Raw genomic sequence first — 27,980 nt, forward strand, 5'->3', positions numbered from 1 at the left:
GGAATTTGTTAGCACTTTATTCGATTACTTTGTATTGCATTTTATTGTATTACAGATGATAATGCACATTTTAAAAAAAATCCCACCTGGCAATTTAACCTCACTCTTGCAATAATTAATCTTTTAAACTGAAGTCAAGCATATCATTAAAAACAAATGACGACATGCGTATTTCTGCATACTTGGTCTAAACAGTAACAGCCGTATCCTCAGCTTCAATGCATTGCCACACAGATGGAGGACAAAAGATGTGCAAGAAAATACAAAAAAATAAAAATAAACACAACAGTGTCATCACAAAGTGGAACAGCTGCCTGCTCAACTGAAATGTAATTTGCTGTAGGTCTGCGGCACTCTCACTCATGTAGTGTACAAACTGTAATCTGCTTGCTTACTTTATATTTAGACTTGACACAGTGGTAGTATTCTATTACAGCTTTCCATTCAAGGGGGTTTGCATTCACCTGTGTCAACTTTAACTTAAAAACACTCCATTAACAGTCACTGCAGATCAGGCAATACCTCAGGAGTTACATCCAAATGAATGAAAACCACCTCTAAAGTAAAGCATTTTACACATGTGTTGAATATATATTTGGTTTCTCAGCACATGTAGCTGCAATCTACACCCAAACACTCAAATCCTAAGACATATTCAGCAGCACACAGTCATAAATTCTCTACAATCTTCTTAGAATATAGGACAACACATTTAATTTAATGTTTGGAGGGTTTAGGCATCACACATCTAATAAAGTTCAGTTTTATATCTGTACAGGTTCATAGCTGATATCTGAGTTGTTGGGCCAATATCTAAATATTATATTTTTGTGCTGCTGTAACACTGGTACACAGTAACAACAAGTTCAAAACAGTTCAAGGCATATGTTTTCCTGTTGTGGCATATTGATTGTAGTATAATACACAAACAGCAAAATATAACAGACACAGTCAGCAGTGCATTGATTGGGCTCCGCCTTTGAGTGCAGCAGAAGAAGAGAGAGCGGTCTCTTTATGTTTCAGTTTATTCAGTGGCTCATACACAGGCACTCCAGTTGACAAAGGCAACGGTCACCCAAGCCAGGGAGAAACCTAGGAGTATATGTGCTTGCCTAAGCTTGTGTATGTTTTGTGTACAGGTTTGGCACTGCGTGTCTACAGTAGTGCATCCAGGTCCAGCTCTGGTAGAGGCTCCTTCCAATAGGAAAAACTACTGTAGTCAGGACAGTCAAGAACAGAGGATGTTCTGCCCTCAGCAGAGAGCAAAGGGAAGAAATGCTCCACCAACTCACTGAGGTGGCTGTACCTGCAAAACATGAAGGATTATAAAAACACAAATGAGAACACCATTAATATTTATATATGGAAGGTGAGGGGTCTAAAAAAATGTCCACATTAAAGATTACAGGCATGTTCTGAAAGCTGTGCTCCTGCATGGAGAATTATCGTGTTAGTCATTTAAATTTCAATTATAGGTTTAAAAAAAATATATAACATCTTCTATTGTTGATATTTCCTTTTTTAAACGAGAGTGCTTAAAATCAGCTGTAATGTAAAACCAGATGTGTACTCCTTGTCATAAACCAGAGAAATATTATCAGAAGCATCATAACTCTAGTTCTTAAGCAGTCCGTGGAAGAAGAGAATATGTACTGAGAAAGCTATCACACCGAAAGAACAAAAAAAAAAAGAAAAGAAAAATAATTTAAGAAATGCCAAAGGATTTTTAACCACTGGACATCAATCCACAGATGGGTTATAATAACAAACCCAGATCACTGCTATACACAGATCTTTGATTTTATTTACTTTTTAGCCTGTTATGGGTTGTATTTTTTAGCCTTGTTCTTTTTAGTTTAAGCTCCTCATCCCCTAAAGAGCATAAACTATGCTTTTTAACTATTGCTTGATTTGTATGGTCTAATAAAACATGTGTAAAGTGTCCTATATCTACACATTTTGTTTCCCTTTTAAAAAGAAAACAGTATTGCTTTTCAGCAATGTAATTCCCCATCACTTGTCTCCTGCATACTTACGAAGACTTGTTGCCTTTAGTCTTCTCCTGGATGAGCTCTCCTTTTGGGTTGACGGTAAATATCCTGGTTTCAGGGACTCCAACCTGCTTATAGGCATATGCATCCTGTAAAAGTCCAGGCAGCAACAGACAGGAGTTTAAGGTTAATCTTCTCTTAGCCTCTGCAGCATTTATGTACGCCAAACTGTGCCATTGGAGCACAAATCAATAATTATAAATCATTATCCAATGTTTTATTCATTTCCACAAGCAACACTTTACTACTATATTTCTCATAATTTAACTCTACATGTGTTGCAATGATATATAAACACAGTCTTGTGCCAAGGATTAAAATAACTGCCAGACAAGCAGCTTAACACCTGGGAAACTTAAAATAAATGGAAAACTTCAAATACACTTGATGGTTCGATGCACGGCTGTGGTAAAAGCAGCCCTGTAGCATTGCTTACATTAGTCCTGTTGCCGAAAGCTGCGTAGAAAGGCTGTCTGTGTGGGCTGAACAAGTCCCTGATGTCACCGAGGCAGGCGACTTTAAAGACCTCCGGTTTCTTCTCAATCACCTCTCTGCACACATGGTTTACAGTTAAAATACACATCTGTTCAACTGATTGTCCCTTTCATACATTTTTGTCTTTGGCAATAGCCGAGCATTGGCAATTTGGCCACTAGGGGTCAGCAGTACATTAAAATACAATTTTATTTTCATTTTTAAACAGCTTCATACTACATCTCTTTTCTGTTTAACAGTTCAGTACGAATATGTGGTACCTGTGCAGTGCTGAAAAAAGGCTGCTGGGGGCCAGCAGTACGGGGCCCTTGGGTAGGACGGTACCTTTGTCATTGACCCACTGCAGATAGTCTTTGGTAATAGCAGCCATACCTATAGCTCGTGCTGAACAATACAGGAACTTGTAGCCATTTCTGCAAAGAAAGTGACAGTGATATAAATTTTTACTTTAATGTGGGAACAATTTATCTACAGTGCTTAAAAATGTATTAGACTACAAGGCAATGTAAGGTTCATGTCACAGCTGCCCTATATTAACCTTATTGGTAATCTCCAAAATTATTTTTGTATGTTTCTGTAATGTTTAAACTACAGGTACGATATTAAATATCATAATATTCAATTTAACATACTCGTGTATTTTGTGATAGAGTTTGGCGATGCCTTTGTGTGTCCAGTCTTTTCCAAACTGAGGTAGGATATGACCGAGAGCGTCAGACCTGCGGGAGACCAAAAGAGAAGACTGCTCAAAATGCAAAAGAATGAGGGTGATTAAAAAAGAAAAACAGACAGATGGAGTCTGCTGTAAAACTTTCTGGGGAATAGTGTATATTAATTTGTGCCCATAGCTGTTTGTTAATCTAAGACACTATAAGTTTGCATGAAATCGTGTCTGTTCTTACTTGGTGATGGTGCCGTCTATGTCAGATATGATCACACGATCGTCCCAGTTCCACAGGTAGATAGCAGCCTCACAGCGACAGGTGCCCTGGTATTGTGTGGTCACACTGAACACCACCTTGTTAGCTCCTTCATGCAGGTTTAAATGCTCCTGGGTATGGGGAGGACAGTTAAATACATCTAACATAAACTGATTGTGATACATAAGAATTTATCGAGGTGCATGAACATTTGTGCAAATTTATCTCGTACTATTTGTTTAGACGTCAGACGTAATGATTTGCGGTACATCTGGCTGATAGACTGAGCCGTGTTGAGGGTTTCTGTTGAAAGACTGGAAGAAATAACAGCTGTTCGCCCAAGGCCCGCTGCCTCATCACTGTCCACATCATCCAACGTCGCTCTGAAGAAACAATATTAAAATGTTGTGTCTAATTTGTTTGGCAATGGACTGTTTGCGAAGAGTTGGAGGCTGTTTTACAGACAACGACCCTTTGACTGCTTTGAGTCTATAAAAATGTTAAAAACTCGAGAACATGTACTGAAGCTTTGGATAGCTGTCAGCCACATTTAACATTTAACAACACAAAGAAAAAGCACTTGTCTTGTTGCTACAGTTTATAGATAGTTCTTTTAAAATTTGTGACTTGAGAATAAAATCTGATACTAGAAAGAGAAGGCCACAGAAGACAAAAACATTTTTTATGCCTAGCACAACAAAGGCAACTCTGGAAGATATTTTTTAATGCAACAATGATAGTTACTGTAATTAAAGGTGTCTTACTTTACTGTGGAAGAAACACTTGCCAGTGGCTCCTCTCGCTCCTCCTTTGAGTTTTTCTGCTGGAAAAAACAAAACAAACCAACCAACATTGACATCATTTTATCCGAGTTGATGTTGGCTGAAAAGGCTGCGTCCTCACAAGGTATTATGTTTAATTTCTGCAGGTCCAAACAAGCAGTGTGTTTTCTTCTGGGTACACTGTCAAAACCTAATAAATAACGCCTGTGATGAGTTTCTCAGCATCTACCTGGCTGCTGTCCATGTCTCTCCTTCTCCAGGAAAACCACCAGCGTCCAGATTTTTTGGGCATCTTGTCTTTCACCAGTCGCTCTATTGTACTCTATGGAAAAAAAAAAGACAACAAATATATCCCCCCTGTTGTGATTATCTTTTTATAAATAAAATATAAAAATTGTACCAGAATATAAAGGAAGCTTCTTTAGGTAACATTTTTGTGGTTTAGTTTTAATACAATAAAATACCTTTGGTAGGTTTTTCTGAAAGGACATCATTGACAAAACCATTGGAGCAGCCACTGCCCAGTTGTAATAGCTGTGAGAAAAGAAAGAAAAACAGCTGATGAAGAGTCATGGATATAAACCTGTTGGAGTAATAACATAGTGGTGACTTTAGAAATACATTATTATATACTTTTTAGAATCATACTTGGAGTTTATGCAGATGACAAGACTTGGATCCTCAATGATTCCTGGATTCTTGGCAAAATCCTGATATGTTACAAGGTGCTCCATAAACTTTTCTGAAGTAAGAAGGAATGCAGGAAATACTTTAACTTCAGCGGCAGACACTCTGCAGGCATCAGCAGCAGTTTAACCACACTCACCTTTCATGATCTTGCTGGTGTTGCCTTCTCGTCCGCAAAGGGACATGCTGACATCCATGTTGTAGGAGGTGTTATCTGACAGATACTCGGTGCCACTGTCCATTGCCCCACTGCCCACTGACTGAGGCGACTGGCTTCCTGAACGGGAGCCCTGCTCTGCCCCGTTCTGAAACGCTCCCTCTCCCTCACTTCAGGAAACACAGGGATTTTAGGTAATTTAACTACACCTAATCAATACTCGAGCACAACTGCTGGATGATTGTATGTTCTTTCAATTTCAAACATTAGTTTATCATTTTCAATGATGAAGATTGGAACAGCGAGCTCAGTTAAAATAACTAAGTAACCTTAATGTGACATCTCACCTTTTGGGGAAATAAAGTGCGGCCACCTCCGGGTCCAGTTTGGTCAGATCATCCAGGTAAATATCTGTTGGTCCTAGGTGGTGATTACGTTTACCTGTGACCAGTTGATACATTAACACTGATACACTGTAGACTGAGTACAAAATGAGGATGGAGTAATGCCTAAAACAGCAGGAATGCTTAAAGAAATGCTTCACCTTTTATCTTATCCTGTTGCTCTGCTTTAGAAGATGCTGCCGATGCCTCTGCAGCGGGCAGGCTGACCCCAGTATCTGTCGCTTCAGTTCTTGGAGAACCTCCTGCTGACCCCTCACTCCCTCTGGGTTCACTGTTCTCTTCCCCTCCCTCAGAGAAAGGATCGATTCCACTGTCACCCTCATTCACAGGAGGGCTACTGCTGTAACTCTGCTCACTTTGGTCAGGTAACGCTCCCTGATGTTGTGCATTAGAGGATTTTGGATTACTTTCTAGGTCCGTGTGGTCTTTAATGAGTTGTTTTTGTGCATTGCTTGGTGTGGCCACTTTGACCACACTACTTTCATTTTCAGGGCTAACTGGGCTAACAACAGTCAGTGTGCTACCTTTGTTAGTAAGGGAATCGGTGCATTTACTGACTGAATTAGAAGACAAGTCTCTGTTGGGCTCCTGTTCCATTGCAGCCTCAGAAGCACGAGGCATATCCATCGATAAGGCACAAGACTTGAAGACGTCACTGGAGGCAGACGTGGAAATGTGAGTGTTTTCTTTGGATAAAGCAATGGTTTGCTTGTTGCGTCCGTCTAAATCGAGCACGTGAGTCAGAGGTTGCGGTTTCACCACAGTGACGCTGCCCACAGTCCCACAGCTAATCACACGATCGTAGCTCATGTCAAAGGAGTCTTGTCTTTTAATGGCGCGGAAATGAAAATTGTCGGAAGAAGAACCACCCTGTGAATCCACAGCCGTCTTCTCTGGTTGACACAGCTACGAGAGGGAGAGCAGGATAAGAAATATGACACAGGCAGTCAGTAATAACAACACAGGTACGCAGAAGATAGTACACTTTTGCATGTGTAAGCATATGTTGCCCTACCGTGGGAAAGCCTCCCCAGTTCCACTGCATCTGAGGACCAGCTGACTCTTGAGTTTTAACCATGAGTTCAGAGTCGCTCTTAGGAGAAGACGAGCGGCTGAAGAACACACTGCAGCAAAGTACAAAGACAGAGGAGATGGATCATAATTGCAAAGACAGAAAAAAGTGATGATATAACAAGCCACTGATGCAAACAAATGAATACGATTAGTCAGTTAATAGACTTTTCTCACTTTTCTGAAGGTGACTGCTCTCCATCTGAATGTGGATGAGTCTCTCTGGTCTGGGTGGCCCCAGGATCCTCATTTGCCTCCTCAGACAATGAATAGTACACCGATTTACTTGAAAACACAGACACACACACACACTTAACATAAAATACTGTTTCATCTTAAACCATCATTACAGCTCCACTAGACTGTTGTTTTAGACAAATATTGGGCTACATTACTCCCTCGGGCCACTTGCATTGACAGTTCTACTGAAATTCATCATCGCAGCTCTATGGAGTTTCCAGCTGCTTTGTGCTCATTATTTTGTTCTGGCAGGTTTGGTCCTGCACACAATGTTTAAAGATGGATGACACGTTTAAATTCCATATCAGGTTTAACAAAACATGCTAATGTCAAGCAACAATAAAACCTCCTTCAAGCATGCCCACGATTAGAAACTTGCTACACAAAGAATAATTGCATTTTTTTAACCTGTTTCGAGAGACAAAATAGAAACTACCAGATGCAGAATGAATTCATAGAGAAGAGAAGTGTTCAACAGTGATTTTGCCTCAAACAGTAAATTAACATTTAAGCTAATATGAGTCATCTTTCAGCTGAAGTTGGAGAAGTCTCTTTTCCAAAAGCATCTCAAGGATTAACCTTTATAAACCATAACCATAAGTTCTAACAGACTCAAATTTATATTTACAAAAAAAGGCATCTTAAAGAGTGAATTCTTCTAAATGATATACCACATTTTATTTTATTTTTTTCTGATGACTTACCTGAGTTGCAATTTTGTGGCAAGCTCCTCTGAAGGAGTACAGTTTTGTTGAGCATGATCACTTTCTCTCTCATCCGATGAGGAGCTGACCTCTTCTTTGAGGTGAGATTCGGAGCGCATGCGTTTCCGCCGCCGTTTCTTCTTGCGGGAACAGGACCCGGTTAAGGAGGAGCCCTCAGTGGTCTCCTCCATTTCATCTAGGACCTCAAGAGGTATTGGCGAGGTGCACAGATGGGCTGGCACCTGAGACAGAAATAAATAAGTAATCGAATAAACTTAAAATGAATATAAAAGACAGCAAACATTTTAAAAAACATAATTTGGCGGTCACCTCCATATTTTCATTTTCCTCCACAAAAAAAGCTTCTCCATTGTCACCCAGCTTCATGTGCAGATCCACAGATTCTCCATTTATCTCAATGTCCACCTATAGTCACAGTAAACAACGGGCTCATCACAGGGACAACAGGAAGTCAATCATGCTGAAATTGAAATGATACAAATATTCCAAAACACTAACAATTTTCTCCTTGGAGCGCAGCACGCCGAGCTTGCCGAAGCGGACGTGAAATGGGGAACACTGGAAAGACCCATCGGGCTGTCGCACTACGACGACGTCAATCCCTCCTGTGAGAGTGGCGGGGTTGAGGCCGCGGTACAGCTCCTTTACCGTCACAAACACCGTCTCTGCTAGCTGGTTCACAATATTCATGGTTTGGGACTAACAAAAAGGAAAGAAACAAAAAGGAAGAAGTGAGAACCAGGGAGACCATGTGTCACATCACACCAAAAAAATAAATAAAAAAGTGTCGACTCTGCAATTTGAATTGTCTGTGGTCTGCACTTTGACCCTTAATTCTTGTTTTGTTTAACATTTTCAGCAGCAAGTATAGCAGGCAAAAGCCAGTACAGTCATACATCCTATAGGCATTAAAATAACTAAATGACAAAGATAAAATTCATATTCAACCTGTAATATATCATCCACATGCACATATGTTACATTGCTAGCTGATAAAAAACACGTAGTTAAATGTAAGTTAACTGTCGTAATTAATTGGGTAAAGTTTGCCAAGAAATGCCAAGGAGCGAAGACTGATTTTAGAGAAGCGACTGTCTGAGATGGGTTAAAAGGACACTTCCAAGCAATTCCTATTCCATCATTCTTCAGTGGGAAAGATTATTCACAAGTGGAAAACAAAGAAAGTTGCCAGTCTTCCCAGAAGTGGGCATCCAAGGAAATTCCCCCAAAGGTCAAATCATGCAATGATCAGAGAAACTAAATAAAACCCCAATAGCTTCATTTTCATTTTCGCCACTTTCATTTCAGACTCTGCAGGGCTCTGTTAGCATGTTAAATATTAAGATTCATGACAGTACAGTTAGAAAAAGACTAAACAAGTATGACTTGTTTGGAAGGGTTGCAAGAAGAAAGCCTCTTCTAGGCAAAAACAAACATGGCAGCACAAATTATGTTTGCAAAGTTGTATCTGAACAAGTGACGAAGCTTCTGGAACAATGTCCTTTGGACAGATTAGACCAAAGTGGAGATGTTTGCCTATAATGCACAGCACCATGTTTGGTGAAAACCAAACATAGCATATCAGCACAGACACCCTGACACCAACTGTCAACTGATTTTGGGCTTTCCTTGCAAACAGGATTTGGACACTTGGATTTGGATGACCATGAACTCCTCTGTGTACCAATATATTCGCATGTCAAATGAGCCCAAACTCACCAAGAAATCTACAACAAAATGAAAAGAATCAATGGTGCAGTCAAAGCACAGAACTCAACCTGATGCTTAGGAGAGCGAAATTATTGCTGTAAAGAGGAGAGGGCCAAAACCTTTTCACAATGATGTGAGAAACTGATAAACTGATAAATCCACTGAACATATAACACCTGTTCTTAAACAGCTCCATTGGCTCTCAATTCACCTCCGTGTCAATTTCAAGATCCTGCTTCTCACTTTCAAAGCGCTTCATAACCTTGCTCCTCCATATCTATCCGATCTTCTCCATACATACTCGCCCCTTCGTACACTCCGCTCTTCTTCAGCTTCCCTTCTGTCAGTTCCACCTGCTCGCCTGACTACCATTGGACTCAGAGCCTTTAGTTGTTCTGCTCCGAGACTTTGGAATGCACTTCCACTTGCTCTACGGACCGCACACTGTCTCACCACTTTTAAATCACTACTCAAAACCCATCTGTTTAGAATTGCATACACCTGATCTCTCTTAGGCCATTTTTACCTTGCTCAGTTTTTATATTTGCTTTTATACTTTTATGACTGTTTATGTCTAAATTTTATCTACCATGTTTGCTATATATACATTTTTCTTATGTTTTTTATGGTATGTTTACGTGTTACTGTAAGGTGACCTTGAGGGTCTGAAAGGCGCCTATAAATAAAATGTATTATTAAAGTCAAACAGAAAATGATTACTTCAAGTCACTGGTACTAAACAGGGTTCAGTAAGCTACTGAATCATGGTGCATACATAGCTTTACACACACTGCTTCTGCACTGCTGAATAAATAATGACACTGTGTTATATTTTATGTTTTGTTGTTTATCTGAGGATGTATTTACCTCATTTTAAGCCCCAATAAAGACTTATATATTTCCCAAACCTTGGAACTGAAAGAGGGTTTACTTTCTTTTTATCATGACTGTAAGCAAATATCACGGTAACAAAAGGGAACTACTGGAGTCATTTCTATGTGTAGTCATGATGGTCACAAGTAAAAACCCATTATACGTGATTTTCTCTGCAACAGGTTCTAACATGTTTGAAAACAACTGGAAAGGAATCCAAACTTTGTCAAGATCTACTTAAACAGCTCTGACTTCGTTTCTGCCACCATCAACATCGCTGTTTTGGGAAATTGGCTTCTGTGGGATCTGTAAACAGGACTTCTGCCTGAATTGGTATTACAAGCCCTAGTGATGTTAATACAGTACATCTTCAAAGAAAGACATCAAAGCCTGTTGATGTCTTTTTCCCCCTCGTTTTAATAGGTAATCCCTGAAGTGCCATATTTGATCCTGTGGCAAAGTAATAACGTAATAAAACGAAGGGCAAAAGTAGCAACTTGGGGAGAAAAACTAAAGAAAATGCCTAGAGTTATCTAAGTTAATACAGCTCTGTACAGCTTGTGATGCTTTTAATGTTAACTTAAAGTAACAGAAACGGTCGAGATGTGTGAGGATCCATCCATAATATTATCAAAAAGTCCCCCAAACAGACTTTTTCTATGATTTTAACACTAAGAAGCGAAAAAATAACAGACAAAAAATCAACAGAACACCCATTTATCATGTAGCAAACCGCTGCACCTGTCTATTACCCACCTAAATTTCACATTATGCTAATCTCATGTCTTACCCACAGAGAAGGATGCAGACGGCCCCTCAACACCAGGCTGTGTTTCCCGGATCTCCTGTCTGCCATACGGCACCGCAAGAATTACTTTTCCAACAGCAGAAACTAAGAAACTGTGTCAAGACACTTTACCTCCATGTCCACCTGAGCAACCTGTCAGCTATGATCCCCCAGAGTGCTCGCCTTTCTCTTGAGGTCGCTAACCGCCCCACATTTGTCAGGCTACATTATCTTAACTGTGCAGCCACAAAAGTGTGAACAGTCGATTATAACTAGCTAAGTGGAATCAGAACCTCTGCTTCTACCACTAATCATCAGCGATGACAGCAATCAAGTCCTCTCAGTTCTGAAGTTGAAAGCAAAAATATGGCAATCAGTGAGAGAGTCCTAGTATATTCACTCACACTATTGCTTCCTCTATCTTATACAATTTTCACAAGCGCACACTAAAACACACACACTGAATTCATACTTCCCCACTAGCTGTGCACATGACAGCCAGACCAGCACTTTCTAAAAGGGTCGGACAGGCTATTCACAGACGCGTGGCATAAAACCGCTCACGCGCGTGAACTGCTCGGCCACACAGTTTCTGGGAATGACCACAGCTCTCTGGCCCATCAGAGATGAGGGGACTCTCCAGCAGCCATGCTCTGACAGCACTGGAAAGCCCTTCACAAACCTAGCTCACTTTGGAAGAACTCAAGCAAACGACTTGCAAATCTGAATGGAAAACACTGCCTGTTCTCCCTATGGAGGGAAAGAGGTAGGCCTAAGGGAAAAAAGACGACTCTCCACCGTATGCTAATGTGTTCTAATGTGTGCTACGCCCATCTTTGCACATTTTGTTTTCTGGAGGGTAGGTTTTGTACAAGTTAATATCTCAAAACTGAAACTGCCATCACATAGTGAGGAAAAAGGTTAAAGGTGCTATACATGGGTCAAATACCTGATCTGCAATTCACAGTGCTTCTTATTCATTCGTAACCTTCCTATACTCATCCCTTAAGTGAAAGACTGTATATTTCAAAGAATCACTGTCGTTAATGCCTAATTACTGAGGAATAACTTACCTTAAAGTAAATGTCATCTATCATCACGACCACTGATTCCATTCACAGAAACTGTCATCAGTTCATAAAAGCCCATGGTTAGTTTAATGTCTTAGTTTGTTTCTCATACTTGCAAAACCACAGCCGTTCACAAATGATTTCATCAGTTTTCCATCAGTTTGTTCTTTCTTTTGCTTTTACTGACCTTTGCTACCTCTAAGGCGCAGACATCGAAATTGCCTCACCCTATTGCACATTAGCCTGACACATGTGTCATCTTTTCTATTCAGCGCTGCATAAAAACATGCTGTGAAAGATCCATTACGTCAGATTTCATGATTGCATAATATTAGCACCATCAGAGATTCGCTCAAATCAGTCACCCGAGGGGAACATTAACATATTACGCAAATAGTTGAATGCTTTCGACCGCGAGTTACTTTTGTAAACCAACAAACGATTTTAAAGACGCTCTTGCTGAGTTTGTATTACTGACTTATGTACATATTTAGTTAGATGGAGGTACACCCCTAAGTCAAACAACTTCCGCAAAGGTGTCTGGTACAGTCCAGCCAATAGCCCCTCAAACTATTGAGAAAACACGTTTCCTCACACTTCAAACGCGCTAAAAATAAAAGGACCTTACACGTACTCTTAGCCTTACTGTGAAGTACTTCACCCACCTTCACTTAACTTGACCGGGAATTTAGCGCTGAACCATCTTTAGGACTTATCTTGTGAAGCGATGTGTCTCAGTTTCACAGCACAAAACAGTTTTACAAACTCACTAAATAACTCTGCTCCACTGGCTGTTTGACATCTTCTTTGACAGCTACGTGTATTACAGAGGCTTCATTCCTTCTCACTTCTTTAGAAGTAAGGTTTTAAAGGCAGTAGCTTACCCTTCGTGTTGCCTTTTAGATTGACAAGCCATCCATCCATCCATCCATCCTTCTTCCTGCACAAGTGCGCCTGCGCATGCACGACCCCAAGCCAACAAACAGCCAATGAGAAAGCTGGAAAAGAAAACATGACCCGCCTCCAATTTTGAATAGTAAACAAAGGCATCAGCGTTGGATGTATTCACTCGGGATTTCAGTTGTCAGTATAGTAATAAATGAACAGGTATTGTATGTACAGTAATTTATCAAAGGGATGGAATCTATAAATAGTCTTTTGTTATCTTGCTGCTTAAAGGCAAACGTTGATTTTAGGTATTGATTGACAAAAACTCTAAAATCAGTCTCACAAAGTGTCAAAGCCTTGGAAACTGTACAAATTTTGAACCGAATCCATTATGAAATGTTACGTTTATATAGTTAATGATAATAAATTATCATCTGAGCAGTTGCAGGAAAAGGTCTAAAGCTATGTAGCCTAAATACTTCTCGTAAGGTTCACATAACTGCTACTTTCCTGAAGTTAAGGACCTGAAAAGTACAGGATTGAAAAGATTATGCCGGTAATATGTTTATATATATATATATTTGGTTTCCAACCCTCTACCGATAAGCAGCTAAGAAAAAGGACAGATGACTGTTTCAAAAGTTATATTTTAAGATAAACTACAATTAATTAATTAACTTCCATGTTTGTTATTGACATCTTCATAAATGTACAATGTGAATCAACACAATTCATATGTGGCTTTTTTGCATTTCAGAGATCATGACTAGGCTGGTCCAGCAGAGGACATCGATGGACCTGCACTGAGATTCATTAAACTGCCTCACTCTGCCTGAAATCATTCATATCTTCAAGCTTTAAAATGATCAGTCTGTAATTTTTATCCTAAATACAGAAATTAATACCTTATATACACAGATTAAAACTTAAAAGATTACAAAAAACAAATGATAGTAGATTATGTTATGTTGATAAATTCCCCAAAGTAGATAATACATGTAAATGCAGAATATTGTTATTTTAGTAACACTTGGTAGCACTGCCTACTAAGCCCCTTATTGTATTATACTCCACTTTTTAAATAGAATTCTATTGTATTTTATTTTGATTATTACTTTAATTTACTTTGGTTTTCTGAGCCCTTTAATTTTGTGTAATTTATAGATTATTGAACTATTTTGTTTGAGTTGTTTTGTAATTTATGGAGCTATTCTACTTCATTTTAAGTTTGGTTGTGCTTAATATTTTGTCTGCTGTTACTTTCATTTCAGCCAACCTGATTGTATCACAGAACTTTATTTTCATTGCAACAACACTGAAAGGACAAACAATCCTTTAAACCTTTGAAATGTTAAACCCACATTAATCAAAAAAGCATAAAAATATAATGCATTATGCAACACCAAACAAGAAACAATAAGATGTTACACACAGACAAAATATAGTTCTCTGACAACAACTTGATAGAAACTGACAAAAAGTGAGGAAAAGGGGTTGTCAGACTAGTCTTCATAGCAAGCATTGTTCATGGACAGGATGGGTAGGCGACCACAAAACAGACGTTGCCTTAATGACATCATTCAAGGTGTTTCTTTTGCAGTCAGGCCTCTGTGGTGACCAGCCACACTGCCTATTTAAGGAAACCCACGGTCTTGCGAAAGAAACGCTCCTTTCCCAAACGTCTCTGCAACTGCTCACAACTCTCTTTCCTCGTGCTTCCACCGCTCCACCATGCAGAGCCTCTAAATGTTTAGGCCCTTTTCTCTAAATAAGGCAGCCTTATCGTAGTTCCTGTCATTTCTCCCTTTTCCCCCAAACATCCCGAGCAGCGTCTGTGGCAGTAGCAAGCTGTAGCCTGTGCATTCTTTTGCCTTGTATGGAGAAATGGCCTGGCCTGGGATGTCTTTGTGCAGGACAGGCCAGTCTCTCCATTGGCTGGGATAGAAAGGGGAGGGACCCACTGGGAGTCTGACTCTTTGAGCAAACTTTTCAGTGCCTGCTTCTCTTCCCACTGCTGTTTCGGGGCCAGACAAAAGGAGTTTGAAGTACTCCCAAACATTTCTACTTGAAGGAAAGGTGAGAATAAAAGCTGTTTTTAAGCCTGGATTGAACAAATAGACAATACATAGCTTTAGAGCTGTTGTTTGGTGGGCCACAAGTGAATTTGATGTGTAAATTTTTGGGTACAACGCTCATCTGTCAGTGGCGAGGGTGAAAGTGAGGATACAGTTACAGGGAGCTGCTGAAATGGGAAACTAGGAAGGAGCAGTAGGAAATTTTCATCCCTTGATAAAGGCAGGGAGAAACTTGAAGATGTTATTTATCTCAGAGTTTGAATTTGTGCATAAACTGTATGGATGTGTGCTTACTTCCATGTCATCACCACGGCACATTAAACGGGGAATTTCTGAATGCAGCTGACCCGTTTAGAGCTGTGTCATTCACACTGTCTTACACACAGACACACACTCCTCTGATGGTGTCTTTTTATAGGCGATGAGATTTCTCTTCACTCTGTTTGCTTTTGGAATTCCTGACCGTTGGCCTCTTGGTCTGCGCTTCAGTAATATTGACCTGCACGACCTGATGTAAGGCTGTGGGATGACAGCCTGAATGTTTGATGATAGCAGAGTGTGAGCGTGGGTGTCTGTCCTCGTTGGCCAGAGGGACAGAGAAGCTTTGTCACTCCTCGGTGGATAAAAGGGTCCATGGAGGAGCCGAGGCAGCCGGAGAACAAATACAATTGTTAGCACAAGCTGAGCTGAGGCGCGTCAGCCAAACGCTTACGTTGCTGTCAAAAATAGTTGTTTTTTCAGCTTCTTTATGAATCATTGTTGATTCACTCTGTGGAGAATGTGGGAGTTTTTAGCTGTTGCTACAGCACCAGATGCAGAGGGACTTGAAACCAGGTTCTGTCTTATTGCAGCTTAAAAATGTGAGCTATGACATAATCTCACTCTCACAGAGTCTGTCAGAAGTTTACATGGATCTCATTTCAAAGCGATATCGATGTAGAGATAAATACCAGTGAGCCTCTCTCATTACACAGCAAGAATTCTATCAGTGAGGCCAAACAAGACTCCACAATACAGATAACTAATTTCCGCTACATGCCTCACATTGGACTGTTTACGCTTGAGCCACTTCATTTGAGACCCAAGCAAAGTGTCTGCATAATCCAAGCGTTTTGTGTTGTGTGAGGACTTTACCATCTAGGCAGGAGGGAGACGCCGTAATCAGGCAGAGGAATTCCTCTGTTCCTGAAACCATCAAGTAGAGCTATACACTGTTTTGTTTCCAGCTTCCTCAACGACTGAGAGATGGAGAATGGGAAGGCTTTGGGCCAATTGCACCCCTTCCAGATTTCTTCATTTTTCTGGCACACAATGGGACTGAACCAGCCAAACAGTAGCCAAATGAAAGGAAGGATTAATCCAACATGTGTCTGTGATGAAAGAGGGAATGAGAGTGTGTGTGTCTCTGCTTCACTTGGCACACAGTTGTATAAACACCCTTCCTGTACCATTTTTAGCGGGAACCCAAGCATGCAGATCCATATCTGGATTTTTATGTCTTTATGTAAATGTTAGCCATTTGGAAACTTGGGACAGAGCCTAGGTCGGACATCCTGATTTGCATTGGCAATAAAAATTCAAATTCTATCACAGTCCATTCATCTATATAGAAATCAACAGAAGAAGAACCTTTTTATATTTAGTTTTAGAAAGATAAAGGACCAATTAGATAGGCAAACCTGTCTTCACATGCTTTTCTGTGAAGCCTTTTATGAATCATGCTGGCAAAATGCACAAGAGACGCAGAAATTTAAGACTAGCCCAGCCCTTTAAATACGATGACACTGTTACCGAGACATTACCTTTTGTGAAAATGGAGCAGTGAAGAATGCACGTAGCCATTAAAGCATGCAATTAAATAAAGGGATTGTAGTTCATTTTGTCTAAAAAACAAAAAAAACCAAACAAACACTGAATTGTGTTCACTTTTTCTGCACAGAGTTGTTAAGTACACACATTTAAACCAATGCTAAAGCAGTTCGGCCAACTTATCGACAGATTCATGTGAGGAGAAACTAAAAAAGCTTTTCAGATTATCTGAGCAGTTAAACAAAACTTGCTGTCTGCTGTGGAAATAAACACAGCCTACTGTATTTTTTTTGTATGCATGTTCAGTTTTTTTTTTTTGATGACTGAAAGCCGATATAGACAACAAGCACATGCTCAAAGAACAAACAGTGTGTCTGTGCGTTGCTAATTGACAGTTACTGTACTGGTTTTCTATTTTCGTAATCATTGTTAGGTAGCATTTCTTGACACAAGATGTATTAGTCAGTGTTAGGGAAGTTTATTCTACTATGATGTCTAGAACAGAAGAGTTGAAAATAAACAGAAATGCTCCCTTGCTATTGTTCTAATCACTCTAATAGAATCACATGATGCTGATGAAGAAAAGACGCGATGCTACATTCTGTCTGTTTTCTCAGGCTGCACAAGTTGCAATGAGCTGTCACTGACTCACTGTTGTATTTCACATCCTGTGATGAAACGTGTCTAATCTTATGGGAGCAGTCTCTTCCAGGGTGACAATGGTCCGATCTATAAGGCACAAGTCACCAAAAGGTTTGATGGATATAAAAATTATGTAAATTATTGGCACATTATGTGGAGTTTGACACCATTATCCACATCATCATTAAACCATATAAGGGAATTAGCATTATGTACATTAGGTGGTGTGTGTGGGGGTTGGTTTGTCATTTCTTTTCCTTTCTTTTTTTTTTTTTCAGCTTGCCCCCATGCTGGTAAATTTCTTTCTCTCACTTCCCCTAGAGAGGGAATCGCAGTCTCGCTAAATGTCAGGTGCTGAGATGAGTGTGAAAATGACATGTCTTCACAGTACAAGCAGCAGCTAACTCAATCTCCTTCCAGAATTAAACCTGCCACTCGTGTCAGGGTCTGCAGGGATTTTCCATTTGTCTGCGCATGTGAGTGTGTTCAATTGTTTGATTGTGTTGGAGCCAACGTGCAATAGGATGCGGAGAATAGAGGGACAGGCAGGTTTGTGCAGGAAAAGAGTAGATAAATGTGGTCGAGTCCCAAAGAAGTACGACATCTTGAGCTGGGTAACTAAGGTGATGTTACTACCGCGTGTCATTAATTCACAATTCATTCGCTGTAAAAAAAAAAAAAAGAAAAGGAAAAAAAACTGCTCTCTCTTTGTATAACGTCTTTGGGGGTTACAACACTTTTATCTAATTTACGAATATGTGCACAGGTCCAGATCCAGACGCCACCATGTCGAGCAAACGTGCCAAGGGAAAGACCACCAAGAAGCGCCCGCAGAGAGCCACCTCCAATGTCTTTGCTATGTTTGATCAGTCTCAGATTCAGGAGTTTAAAGAGGCGTTCAACATGATCGACCAGAACAGAGATGGTTTCATCGACAAGGAAGATCTGCATGACATGTTGGCCTCTCTGGGTAAACAGTGTTACATTTATAGACGTGACAAAATATATATTACTAAACAGGTCACATTTTACTTGTAAGAGGAACTTCCCTTAGGAGTTGAGGGAATTGTTTTTTCCACATTATAAAACTGCGGGATTAGCAAAACTGCAGTTCTGGTGATTGCCAGAGATGGTGATGATGTTGTCAGGGTTATTTCTGTTTTCTAAGTTTAGGCAGGGAGATCAGAAATAGAGAGAAAAATTAGGGAATCAGAAAAATTTTTCCAAGTGTGTGGAAGTTCAGTGCCAAAGTACTGGAACAGCCCTTTTAATACATATATATTAAGATATAAGACTGAGGCTTTAGCTAGTCAAATGTGCCTTTTTAATTAAAAAATAAATATGTTAAATAATACCAAAATGAAGTGTAACATAGTAACTGTAACAGAGATCAAATACTTAAAACTGGTTCTAAATGCATTAGTTCTGACACAGTTTTGGTTACTGCAGTGTGATTGAGTCCAGTGCTTCATCAAAAGAAATCAAATAGTAGCTGCACACTTTGCACTGCAGTACAGAACCAGTGCAAATGAGATGCATGGTAATCTGGGATCAGTCCATCCAAACTGTTAAGTTTAATAAGAAGTGCAAGTATGACAAGGTTGCCAACTATTAAAGACACTTTTAGTCAATATACTTGTTAAATAGGATTTGCAACAGAAAGGAGATTCACATGGCTGAAAGTTGAATCAAGTAATATACAGAAAACGTTGATTTTTAGAGGGGTGTTGAGGTGGAAGTCATTACCACTTCAAATTGTAAGTATTCCTTCGTACTCTTATGAGTACGAAGGAATACTTGAAATATTTATTAAAACAGGATTACCAAAAGCAGGAAAATGTGCAATTAAAATGGATCTTGGGTTGAGTATGTAAGGACCACAACAAGAATAGCAAAGACCTGAGTCTGTTGCTAATAGTGATTCCGGGTAAACTAACTATATGTGACACTTAAATGTTCATCCACATTTGCTGGTTTGGGCCGATTATTTCTTATCAGACAACAAGATGCTAATTCCTAGATGAGCGATGGATGCATGTGACGATATTCTTCCTCAGGTAAGAACCCTTCTGATGAATATCTGGAGGGGATGATGAGCGAAGCACCAGGGCCCATTAACTTCACCATGTTCCTTACCATGTTTGGAGAGAGGCTCAATGGAACAGACCCCGAGGATGTCATCCGCAATGCCTTTGCCTGCTTTGATGAGGAGGGATCTGGTGGGTCAATACGCATCTTGTACACACACACACAAATCCTGTTTCACTCTGCCAGGGCTCGGATCATTAACTCCCCTCTCAATTCTCCACGTCCAAGGTGTGATCCACGAGGACCATTTGAGAGAGCTGCTGACCACCATGGGTGACCGCTTCACAGATGAAGAAGTGGACGAGCTATTTCGGGAGGCTCCCATCGACAAGAAGGGCAACTTCAACTATGCAGAGTTCACCCGCATCCTCAAACATGGCGCCAAAGACAAGGATGACGAGTAGAGGGAGAAAATGACTGCCTCTGGCCTCCCCCCTGCACACATGCTGCACCACAAATCCATCTGTAGCTCCTGTCTTTGTCAATCTTGCAGATTTGAAAGGAATTCATGTAGGACTGAAGTATATCTTTTATAAAATGGCAGAAATAAATTATTGTACATTTAAATACCTACATGTTTAACAAGGGTGGCATGTCTGAAGTAATTTGAGATCCACTTTTTTGTTTTTTTTAAATTTAAACATCATTCCAGATTTATGTTGCACCTGTCTTCATCCACATTGACTGCAGTTTTTCTGGCCTTTGTAGACAACATGGTTGGATTTCGGAGATGCATTAAGCAGATCTGTGTATTTGTGTGCAGAGGCCATTTGACGTACTTCGTACAATACCAGCCATGTTTACCTCTTCCTGCCAGTTAGCTACCACACCTGCGCAACTTGTCTCCTTTTCTGTCTAATATATATCCTTGTATGATGAAAACGGATTAAAGAAAAAAAAAACCTGACCTTTAATCATTTTTATTCGGTTTAGACAATCAAATGTGGTGCAAATATTTCCTGTAGTTGAAATGGTCACTAGGAATGGCAGTCAAAAGTGAGATCATCTGCTGGTTGTGTGTATTTGTTAAAGGATCGGGTATGTCTGTGTTGTTGAAGGAATTCAGTCTCGAAATTTCTCAGGCAAATAAAGTAAGTGGAGAGTGTGTTTGGCGTATTTTTAAAATATTGTACCATGCCTGCATTCAAACATTTCATGACAGCACTTTTTTTCCTACAAAGCTGTAGTACAGTATTACATAACTGCCAGGTACTTAAATTTAGCTGGAATGCAACCAATAAATATTTACTTACAGCTACTTCATGTTGCAGCATTAACTAAATAAGTACATATTCACTAACACACATTTATTGACATGAATGGTTTTTGGTTGTTTTGTGTCTTTATCAGGGGTTTAAAGAGAATGGATACACTGCACCAATTTTTAATAAATTTGTGATTAAAATGTAACTTTTCTTTTTTCTCTGCTTGTTGGGCTGAACCTTTGAGGTAGGGCAGAAAGAAACATTGGATTCATTTTGAGAAATATGACATCCCAGCTATGTTTACATGACCCCCCCTTTCTAGTTGCTTAAATTTTTAAATCTCATATCATAGACCAGAAGAAATCTAGGTGTCAGGTTGCTATTATAACATCTGGACAGTAAAATAAAGATTTTCCTCAACAGCAAATCAACTTTTGTCCCATTAAATTGGTCCAATTGTAATAAAACTTCTTGCCTCTGTATATAAAGACACAAAAGTGCCACCATAAACCCTACAGAATCATTTTTTTACTCATTTAGATTAATAAAAACATATCTGGGAGTACATCTGCACACACTTTGTAGTAGATGGGCTAAAATAAACATGCAATTTGAAAGCTGTTTCAAATAGATATGTCATATAACATTTTGCAATTTGCTAAAAGTAAAAAAGAATGCTTCCTGTTTTTTTTTTTTTTGTTTTTTTAAACGAAACATCTCACAATGATAGACAGATTGCAAGTTAGAAACTTCGATATTTAAACCTTTAAAAGCAGCTGCAAAGGTTTTTAAATTTCTGAATTTTAGCCAAGATGTTTGAAGAAATCAAGGTCAACCCCACTACTGCACAGAAGGAACTCACAAGTGATCACAATTTGTTTTCAGGAGCAAAACAAAGACAAATGAAACATTTATCAACAGTTTTGAAATTTTATTTCCTTGAAAGGCTCATACAAAAAAAGAAAAGAAAAAAAAAAAAGACAAGACATTTTAAATTTAAGGCATATATTGCACAGACTGTTTAAGTCTTTAATATAAAATGGGACATCTTAATCAGTTGTAGGTTTAAGGCACAACAGTCAGCCATACTACCAGCAGTCAGTTGTGAGTCACATGAAATTGAATGATCACATTTTGAATGCATGTAGCTGTACAGAGGCCACACAGTTATAAAGCTTAAGTCAAAACATCAAAAAAAAAAAAAAAGCACATCATAGGAAACTTAATATAAAGCACTGCCATTAAACAAAAAACAAACAAAAAAAACCTTAGTCATCCATCCAGTATTATAACCATTAAGGTGTACTCACAGTGACATGATTTAGCATGAATGAAAAAAAACAAACAAAAAAGGATTGCGTTTAATACTTAATATCCTTGACATGACCCAAGTCTGACATGACTTTTGTAAATTGAGGTATAAATGCACATCAGACAGAATACCTGAACAAAATAAAGCCTTAAAAAGAAAAATCAAAATCCTGAAATACAATTAGCAGTGAGGAAACAAAAACAAAACAAAAAAACAACAACAGTAAAATAAAAACGTACGACCATTTTTCCATGTTCATGTCTGTCAAGAGCAAGACAGGAAAGAAAAGAAAAAAAAAAGTATTTTCTAGGAATGATTGTGATGGTCGATGCTTGGCAGTATGACAACATTTACAACCCACACATTTATTTAAACAAAAACGCAGAATAAACCTAATCGTTTGAGCTAAACACAGCTCGGTAACACTGGTAAACATGATAGTATTGTAGATTAAGTTTTGCTACAGCATTATTCTCATACAAATGTAACTTTCCCACAAACACTGCTACTGTTAAAAGTTGAGATGGCATTTAGCCACAAATTGTGGTTCATCCTAATACAGTTTCATGGAAACTAAAACTTTATGATTAGAAAGTCTATAGAAACCATTTGTAAAAAAAAAAAAAAGTGGAAATCACAGATGAGGAAATACTAGAACATTAAATATACAAAAAGTCAGCTACTGAGTGTGGTACATTTGCTTTGCAGAGAACCTATGTGCACAGAGAAATATCTGCTGAATAAAATGGGAACATAGAAACCATAAATATTATAAACCATAAAAGCACCATTTCTCTCACTAAACTGAATGCGACGTGGAGTTGTGGGGGCTTCATGTTAACAGATGATTGCCTAGAAGAAAAACATGTTTTTGGCTAAATCACTATAATACTGATTTTAATTAAAACTACAGATATAACTGTAGAAAAAAAAAAAAGGGCAAAAAATTAATAAAAAAAAAAATTGCAAAGCATATACTTCGCGGAAAGTTGATACAACAAGTCACTCCCCTTTTAACTAAAACAATAGGAATACATTATGAAAGGGTCCGAGCTTGCTGCTGTAAAAATCAGTTTCTCTCATCCCAAGTAGACAGTAAAGACATGAATTTTTAAAAAAAAATTAATAATAATAATAATAATAATAATAATAATAAAAAATAAACACATTGCACTAAACTAAGAGGGTGTTGATGTGAATATTAAAACAAAACCATGCCCTCATTTTTATCCTAGAGGGGAGTGGATGTTTCGCAGTCAGTGTCTTTTGTACATTCAATAAAATCCAGTACTGCTACTAAAGAGGCCAACTTTGCTGGTGGTGCCAATTACACCAAAAAGTGGGCGATCAATACATCCTGGTAAAAATGGTAAGAGGTTAAAAAACAAACAAACAAAAAACAAACATAAAATTTTTTTTTTTGCATTTACGCTACAGGAATGTTCATTATGAAAGTGATTTAAGAAAACCTACTTCTGTTGTCAAACAGCATAATAAACAGTCTATTTCCCATCTCTTTTTCCATTTTATAAGTACCATTATGTTGGTTACTTTACTTCATCCCAGTTTGCACATCTGATTATCTAATTCCCCGCTGCACATTCTACAGGCTCAGGTTTAAAAATCATATCAAAACGTACTGGTGATGAATTTAAAAAAAAAAAAAAAAAAATGATACATTCTCCAATATAGTGTTGTCCATACTAAAATTAGTGTTTGGTCTACACAACTATATATATATATTTTTTTTTTTTAAAAAAGAGCTCCTAGTTGACAGTTTCACTCACCGGGTGCAGTGGGCCCCACACGGCACTAATGGGGGTTTTCCCCAAGGAGCGGCTTTGCCTGGTGACCATGCTCCAAACACGGGGCACAGAAGCTGAATTCCTCTGTGAACTACTGCTACTTGTGCTGGTACTGCTCGGGGACGTGGGCTGCTGGGAGGCGGTGTGCTGGGAACTGAGGCCAAGAGGTGGTGTGATGGATGCGGACTGGGGCGAAACTGAGGCAGCGACTGAAACCTGGGCAGATGCAGATGCTGGGCTTGTAACTGGGGCTTCAGAAGACATGACAGCTGAAGATGGCAGTGGGCATGCTACTGCAACTGGAGTTGAGGGGGACCTGGGACATGGCAGCTGAAGTGGTATTCCTCTGGTGGGTGGAACAACAGCTACATTTGTGGATAACTCCTGATTTGCAGAGACGGAAGATACATTTGTGACTGGCAGAAGGACTGGGGATGGCACTGAGCCTGGCACACTTGCAGGACATGTAGTGGACAACGGAGTTGCAACTGAGCTCAAGGCTAAAGCTGGTGAGGCTGGAGCAGCTACTGGTTTGTGAGGATCTTTTAAGACTAAGGCAGGTACTGGCATCATGGTTGGCAGATGGGCTGTAAGAAGTTGAGGCTGATCCTGCTCTATGTGGCAAACGATGACTTTATTCATATGAAGAGGTGATATCCCTGGAGCTGAGAGAAAGACTGGAGCTGGGACTGGAAGAGATGCTTCTGTGCTCGCAGGCACCGAATCCTTTCCCGAAGGCACATCTGACGCTGGAACGGTCATAGCTGTCTCCATTAGATGCTGCACCCTGGAAGGATCCAACACTTGTTGGTTGTCTTCTGGAGGAGGTGTGAGGCCTATCGCTCGGTTAGTGCTGCTCTGTGACTCTGCTTGTTCAGTCTCTGTGGGTTTATTCTGGCTCTTCAGCTTCATTTCGTTTTCGAGCTCTATAGCTTTCTGCGCAGCTACATCTGCGAGGAGGCGCAAAGCACTAAAGTCCGGGGGAGCGCACTGATCTGGAGGAGTTGGTGGAGGTGTGTTGAAGAGGCCATTGGTGGTGCTAGCTGCTGTATTTCTGCTGGCAAGACTTGCCAAATAAGGCCCCTGTTCTTTCACTTTCATCAGCAGACTTTGTGCATCCAGCTTCATCAGTGCCTGGACTGACACTTCCTTACCAGGGTAACCTGCTCCTGTCAGAATAGCTGTTGCTGTGCTTCCGAGAACACCGAGGTCGAAAACAGGGGCAGAATGAATGACAGATGGGCGCTCCGGCAATGGGCTGGGAGAAGAGTGGCTTTCTGTGAAGGAGACGCCTCCTCCGCTGGAGGAGTGACCCTCATTTCTACCTACAACCTTGCGAGAGATGGTGAACTTGGTGGGATCTTTGCCATCCTTGCGAAGCAGGTCAGGGAGCAGGCGGCGACGTGCGTTGATGAACCAGTTACAGATCTGGGAAAATAAATACAAAAAAAAAAAATGTAGATTTCAGGTATGAGAAGAACCAATATTTTCTGCTTACCAGCCTAAAAGAAGTGTCAGACAACTGACGCAAACAGCAACGTTTCTTCACCTAAACCTGTACCCAAGCACCACTCCCTCTAGTGGTACAGCCTCTCACATGACAAGACAAGGCGTGAGAGCGCCCATACAGCTGGCAGCAATGAAGGTTTGAGCTCAAATATGCTGAGCCACAGAGAAGCCAGCCAAAGGCATTCCAGTGAACTGACTACATAACAAGAAACTCTGCTGCAGCCTCATACTGATCTGCAAATGCCTTATCTAATGCAGCCTGTCTGTGCATGCCTACGTGTTGGGAGGGAAAGAGGAAACGTCTACCACTGATGCAACAAAGTAAAAAAAGGAAGGCTGGGAAAATTGCTATTCTCTTTAGTACAATGCATACATTCCACTAACATTCAACTATTGTTTTGCTTTCACTTGTTCACAATCAGAAAGAGCAGTTAAAGCAGCAAAAGTGCTTTTAGATTTACATGCACAATCCATCAGACATCATCAGCCAAATACGCGTCACACTTGTTTGTACTAACAGACGTAGTGTCGTGTCTCTGATGCAAGTTTCTCTCGCGAGTGAAGAGAATAAATCAATAAATGAAAACCTGCTCCTTACCTGCAGCACCGTGAGGCTGGTTTGGCTCGACAGACTTTGTTTCTCCTGCTCTGAAGGGTAGGCGTTGAAGCGGTGCTCGTACAGCCAGCTCTTGAGAATCTGCACCGCCTCCTTGGGCAGGTTACCACGGCGACGGCGCTTCCCAGAGAGCCCCCTTCCTGACAGGTCGAGCGGGGAGCCATCATCGCTGTCCGCTGAGGTGTGCTCCTCATGCTCCGGGCAAGTATCCTCTGCGAGAGCTGAGAGAAAACAGGCAAGACGTCAGTCATTTTGACTTTTACACCCCTGGCTGACTTGGTTTGTAGGAGGTAGTCCTTATAAAGTATTCTGATTCTGATGTTACCCATCACTTATTCTGGCTCATGCATGGTGTGGTTTAGGCACAGTTCTTCAGACACCAGGTAAACAAACATTAAAAGGTAACTGTTTGATCAAGCACATAAAAGTAAACAAGTACTATTACTTTTTTTTTTTTTTTTTTTTTTTTAAACTACTACATAGTAACAAACAGATTTACAAGAGCTTTGTGATATTGTGCTACACGTGCCTTGCAAAAAAAAGACTTTTATTGTTGGCACTGGAGGGAATCTCCCCTCAAAATGGAGCATGCCTGATCCCAGGGGTGGGCAAGTGAATGCAGTAAATGTCCTTCTGTGGGGCTGGGTGAAACCTGACCCCCGGGGGTAGCGCCTGTCCTCACAAAGACATTGTGGCCATATCAACATCACAGTAGCTAGTGGCCCAGGAATCTATTGACAATGCAAAGCACATCGAGCCGATTCAACTGAAAGCTGCTAGAGCAGCTGACAAACCTGCATTCCTCCATTTGCCTAAAAAAATAAAAGGGCAGGAGGGCAATAAAACAGCTATTACTATTAATAAAAACATTTCAGACAGCCCGACTCTATGAATGGGATAGATGTTTCAAAAAACAGCCTTAATGTGGTCAAACTGGGTCTGACAAAAAACAGGACTTCTCGCTTGACAGAGATTTGAGGCATTCCCTGCAGTGCCCCGAAGAGGCGTGACGTACGTGATACTACAACTCCACTGGCTCACGGCACGGACCTTTTAAGATCTACAACAAAAAACTCTCCAAACTATCTTACTGACAACAAGCAAATACAATTCAGTGCAGGGCTGGCTTAGTAAGGTCTCATTCCGATAGGCCAGCTTGTCACATCAGCATCACGCTGATCAACTTGTGTTTACAAAATGTCCTCTCTACCTTTGTAGGCATCTGGAGCTCGGGGTCGCCTTGGAAAGCCTTGAAAAAGTAAAAAAGTTTAATACATGGTCACGGCCTCAGGCTGCTGAGACCGTAAAAAGAAAAAAAAATCTGATCGCCCAGCTATGCACAACAGACCGCTTTGTTAGAGAAATTAGGATGCATTTCAAAATACAAAACAAAAAAACCCACTACTTGCATAAAATAAAATATGACCAACCCGGGGGGAAAACGGGTAAATTAGCCATGTGGAAGGCACAAAAGGAGGCGAGCAGGGACGCATAGCCTCCCCGCATGTCGCTCCGCCAGATGGACACCATGCCTGCCTCCAGAGATAACTAGCTGGCTAGCTGTCCCTCCAAATTTCAACACAAACACACGCTGCATTTGCTCGCAACAAAAAACCCCGCATACCAGCCAGAGTCAACAGCGAAAAGCCACGCAGGGGCTCGTAGGCAGACACTCCGCTGGCGAGAAACGGACACGGCAAAAGACGAGTAGCGCTCACCTCTTTTAACTGCTTTCATTCTTTGTCGATAGCTGTATGGAAAACACGCAGCTGTCCAAGTTGCTCGTTGTTACAAAGCGTGCCCGGGAGCCAAACGATGGTTGACACAGCGACACTTTCTTCCAAGGCGCCGAAGGTGTTGGTGCTCTCGTCCCGACTCCAAAAAAACTAAAAGCCGTCGCCGCTAGAGTTGTGCCGCACGGAGGTGAGGAGAAAACAAAAGTCACATTTCCACCGCACTCTTCGCTTTCTTGCAAAGATAAATGTTGGCTGTCTTCTGTCGCTCCTTCCTTTTACCTGCAGCGGTTTGCTAATCTTGACAGTCCGTCCCACCCCTTTCA

The 27,980-nt window shown here is 40.3% G+C and overlaps 3 protein-coding genes across 8 annotated transcripts; 1 reads left to right on the top strand and 2 right to left on the bottom strand.

Moving 5' to 3' along the window:
- Positions 1-3: 3 nt before the first annotated feature.
- LOC146386713 (phosphatidate phosphatase LPIN2) lies at positions 4-12,920 on the bottom strand. 6 transcript variants are annotated; one of them, XM_084927947.1, is made up of 20 exons: positions 12,857-12,920; positions 8,031-8,231; positions 7,842-7,937; positions 7,512-7,753; positions 6,745-6,852; positions 6,512-6,620; positions 5,637-6,402; positions 5,440-5,533; positions 5,075-5,262; positions 4,897-4,990; positions 4,713-4,782; positions 4,478-4,570; positions 4,231-4,289; positions 3,699-3,849; positions 3,449-3,597; positions 3,179-3,265; positions 2,807-2,959; positions 2,488-2,602; positions 2,037-2,140; positions 4-1,306 (listed from the first exon to the last, which is right to left on the bottom strand). In XM_084927947.1, the coding sequence occupies exons 2-20, from the start codon at positions 8,220-8,222 to the stop codon at positions 1,156-1,158; spliced, it is 3,021 nt and encodes a 1,006-aa protein (XP_084784073.1). In that variant the 5' UTR covers positions 8,223-8,231; positions 12,857-12,920; the 3' UTR covers positions 4-1,155. The 6 variants fall into 6 exon arrangements, with proteins under 6 accessions (XP_084784073.1, XP_084784075.1, XP_084784072.1 ...); XM_084927949.1 differs by lacking the exon at positions 12,857-12,920 and adding an exon at positions 12,743-12,850; XM_084927946.1 differs by lacking the exon at positions 12,857-12,920 and adding an exon at positions 12,638-12,850.
- Positions 12,921-14,805: 1,885 nt separating this feature from the next.
- Positions 14,806-20,579, top strand: myl9b (myosin, light chain 9b, regulatory). Its single transcript, XM_084927956.1, has 4 exons — positions 14,806-14,936; positions 18,153-18,356; positions 19,444-19,605; positions 19,703-20,579. Exons 2-4 carry the CDS (start codon positions 18,173-18,175, stop codon positions 19,876-19,878), a joined length of 522 nt encoding a protein of 173 aa, XP_084784082.1. The 5' UTR covers positions 14,806-14,936; positions 18,153-18,172; the 3' UTR covers positions 19,879-20,579.
- A 997-nt stretch (positions 20,580-21,576) lies between these two features.
- On the bottom strand, positions 21,577-27,974 carry tgif2 (TGFB-induced factor homeobox 2). Its single transcript, XM_084927958.1, has 3 exons — positions 27,640-27,974; positions 25,904-26,142; positions 21,577-25,224 (listed from the first exon to the last, which is right to left on the bottom strand). Exons 1-3 carry the CDS (start codon positions 27,656-27,658, stop codon positions 23,758-23,760), a joined length of 1,725 nt encoding a protein of 574 aa, XP_084784084.1. The 5' UTR covers positions 27,659-27,974; the 3' UTR covers positions 21,577-23,757.
- Between the last annotated feature and the right edge of the window lie 6 nt (positions 27,975-27,980).

This window comes from Perissodus microlepis, chromosome 5, assembly GCF_051167445.1.
Source record: "Perissodus microlepis isolate ML-2025 ecotype Zambia chromosome 5, ASM5116744v1, whole genome shotgun sequence".
NCBI classification, from domain to species: Eukaryota; Metazoa; Chordata; class Actinopteri; order Cichliformes; family Cichlidae; genus Perissodus; species Perissodus microlepis.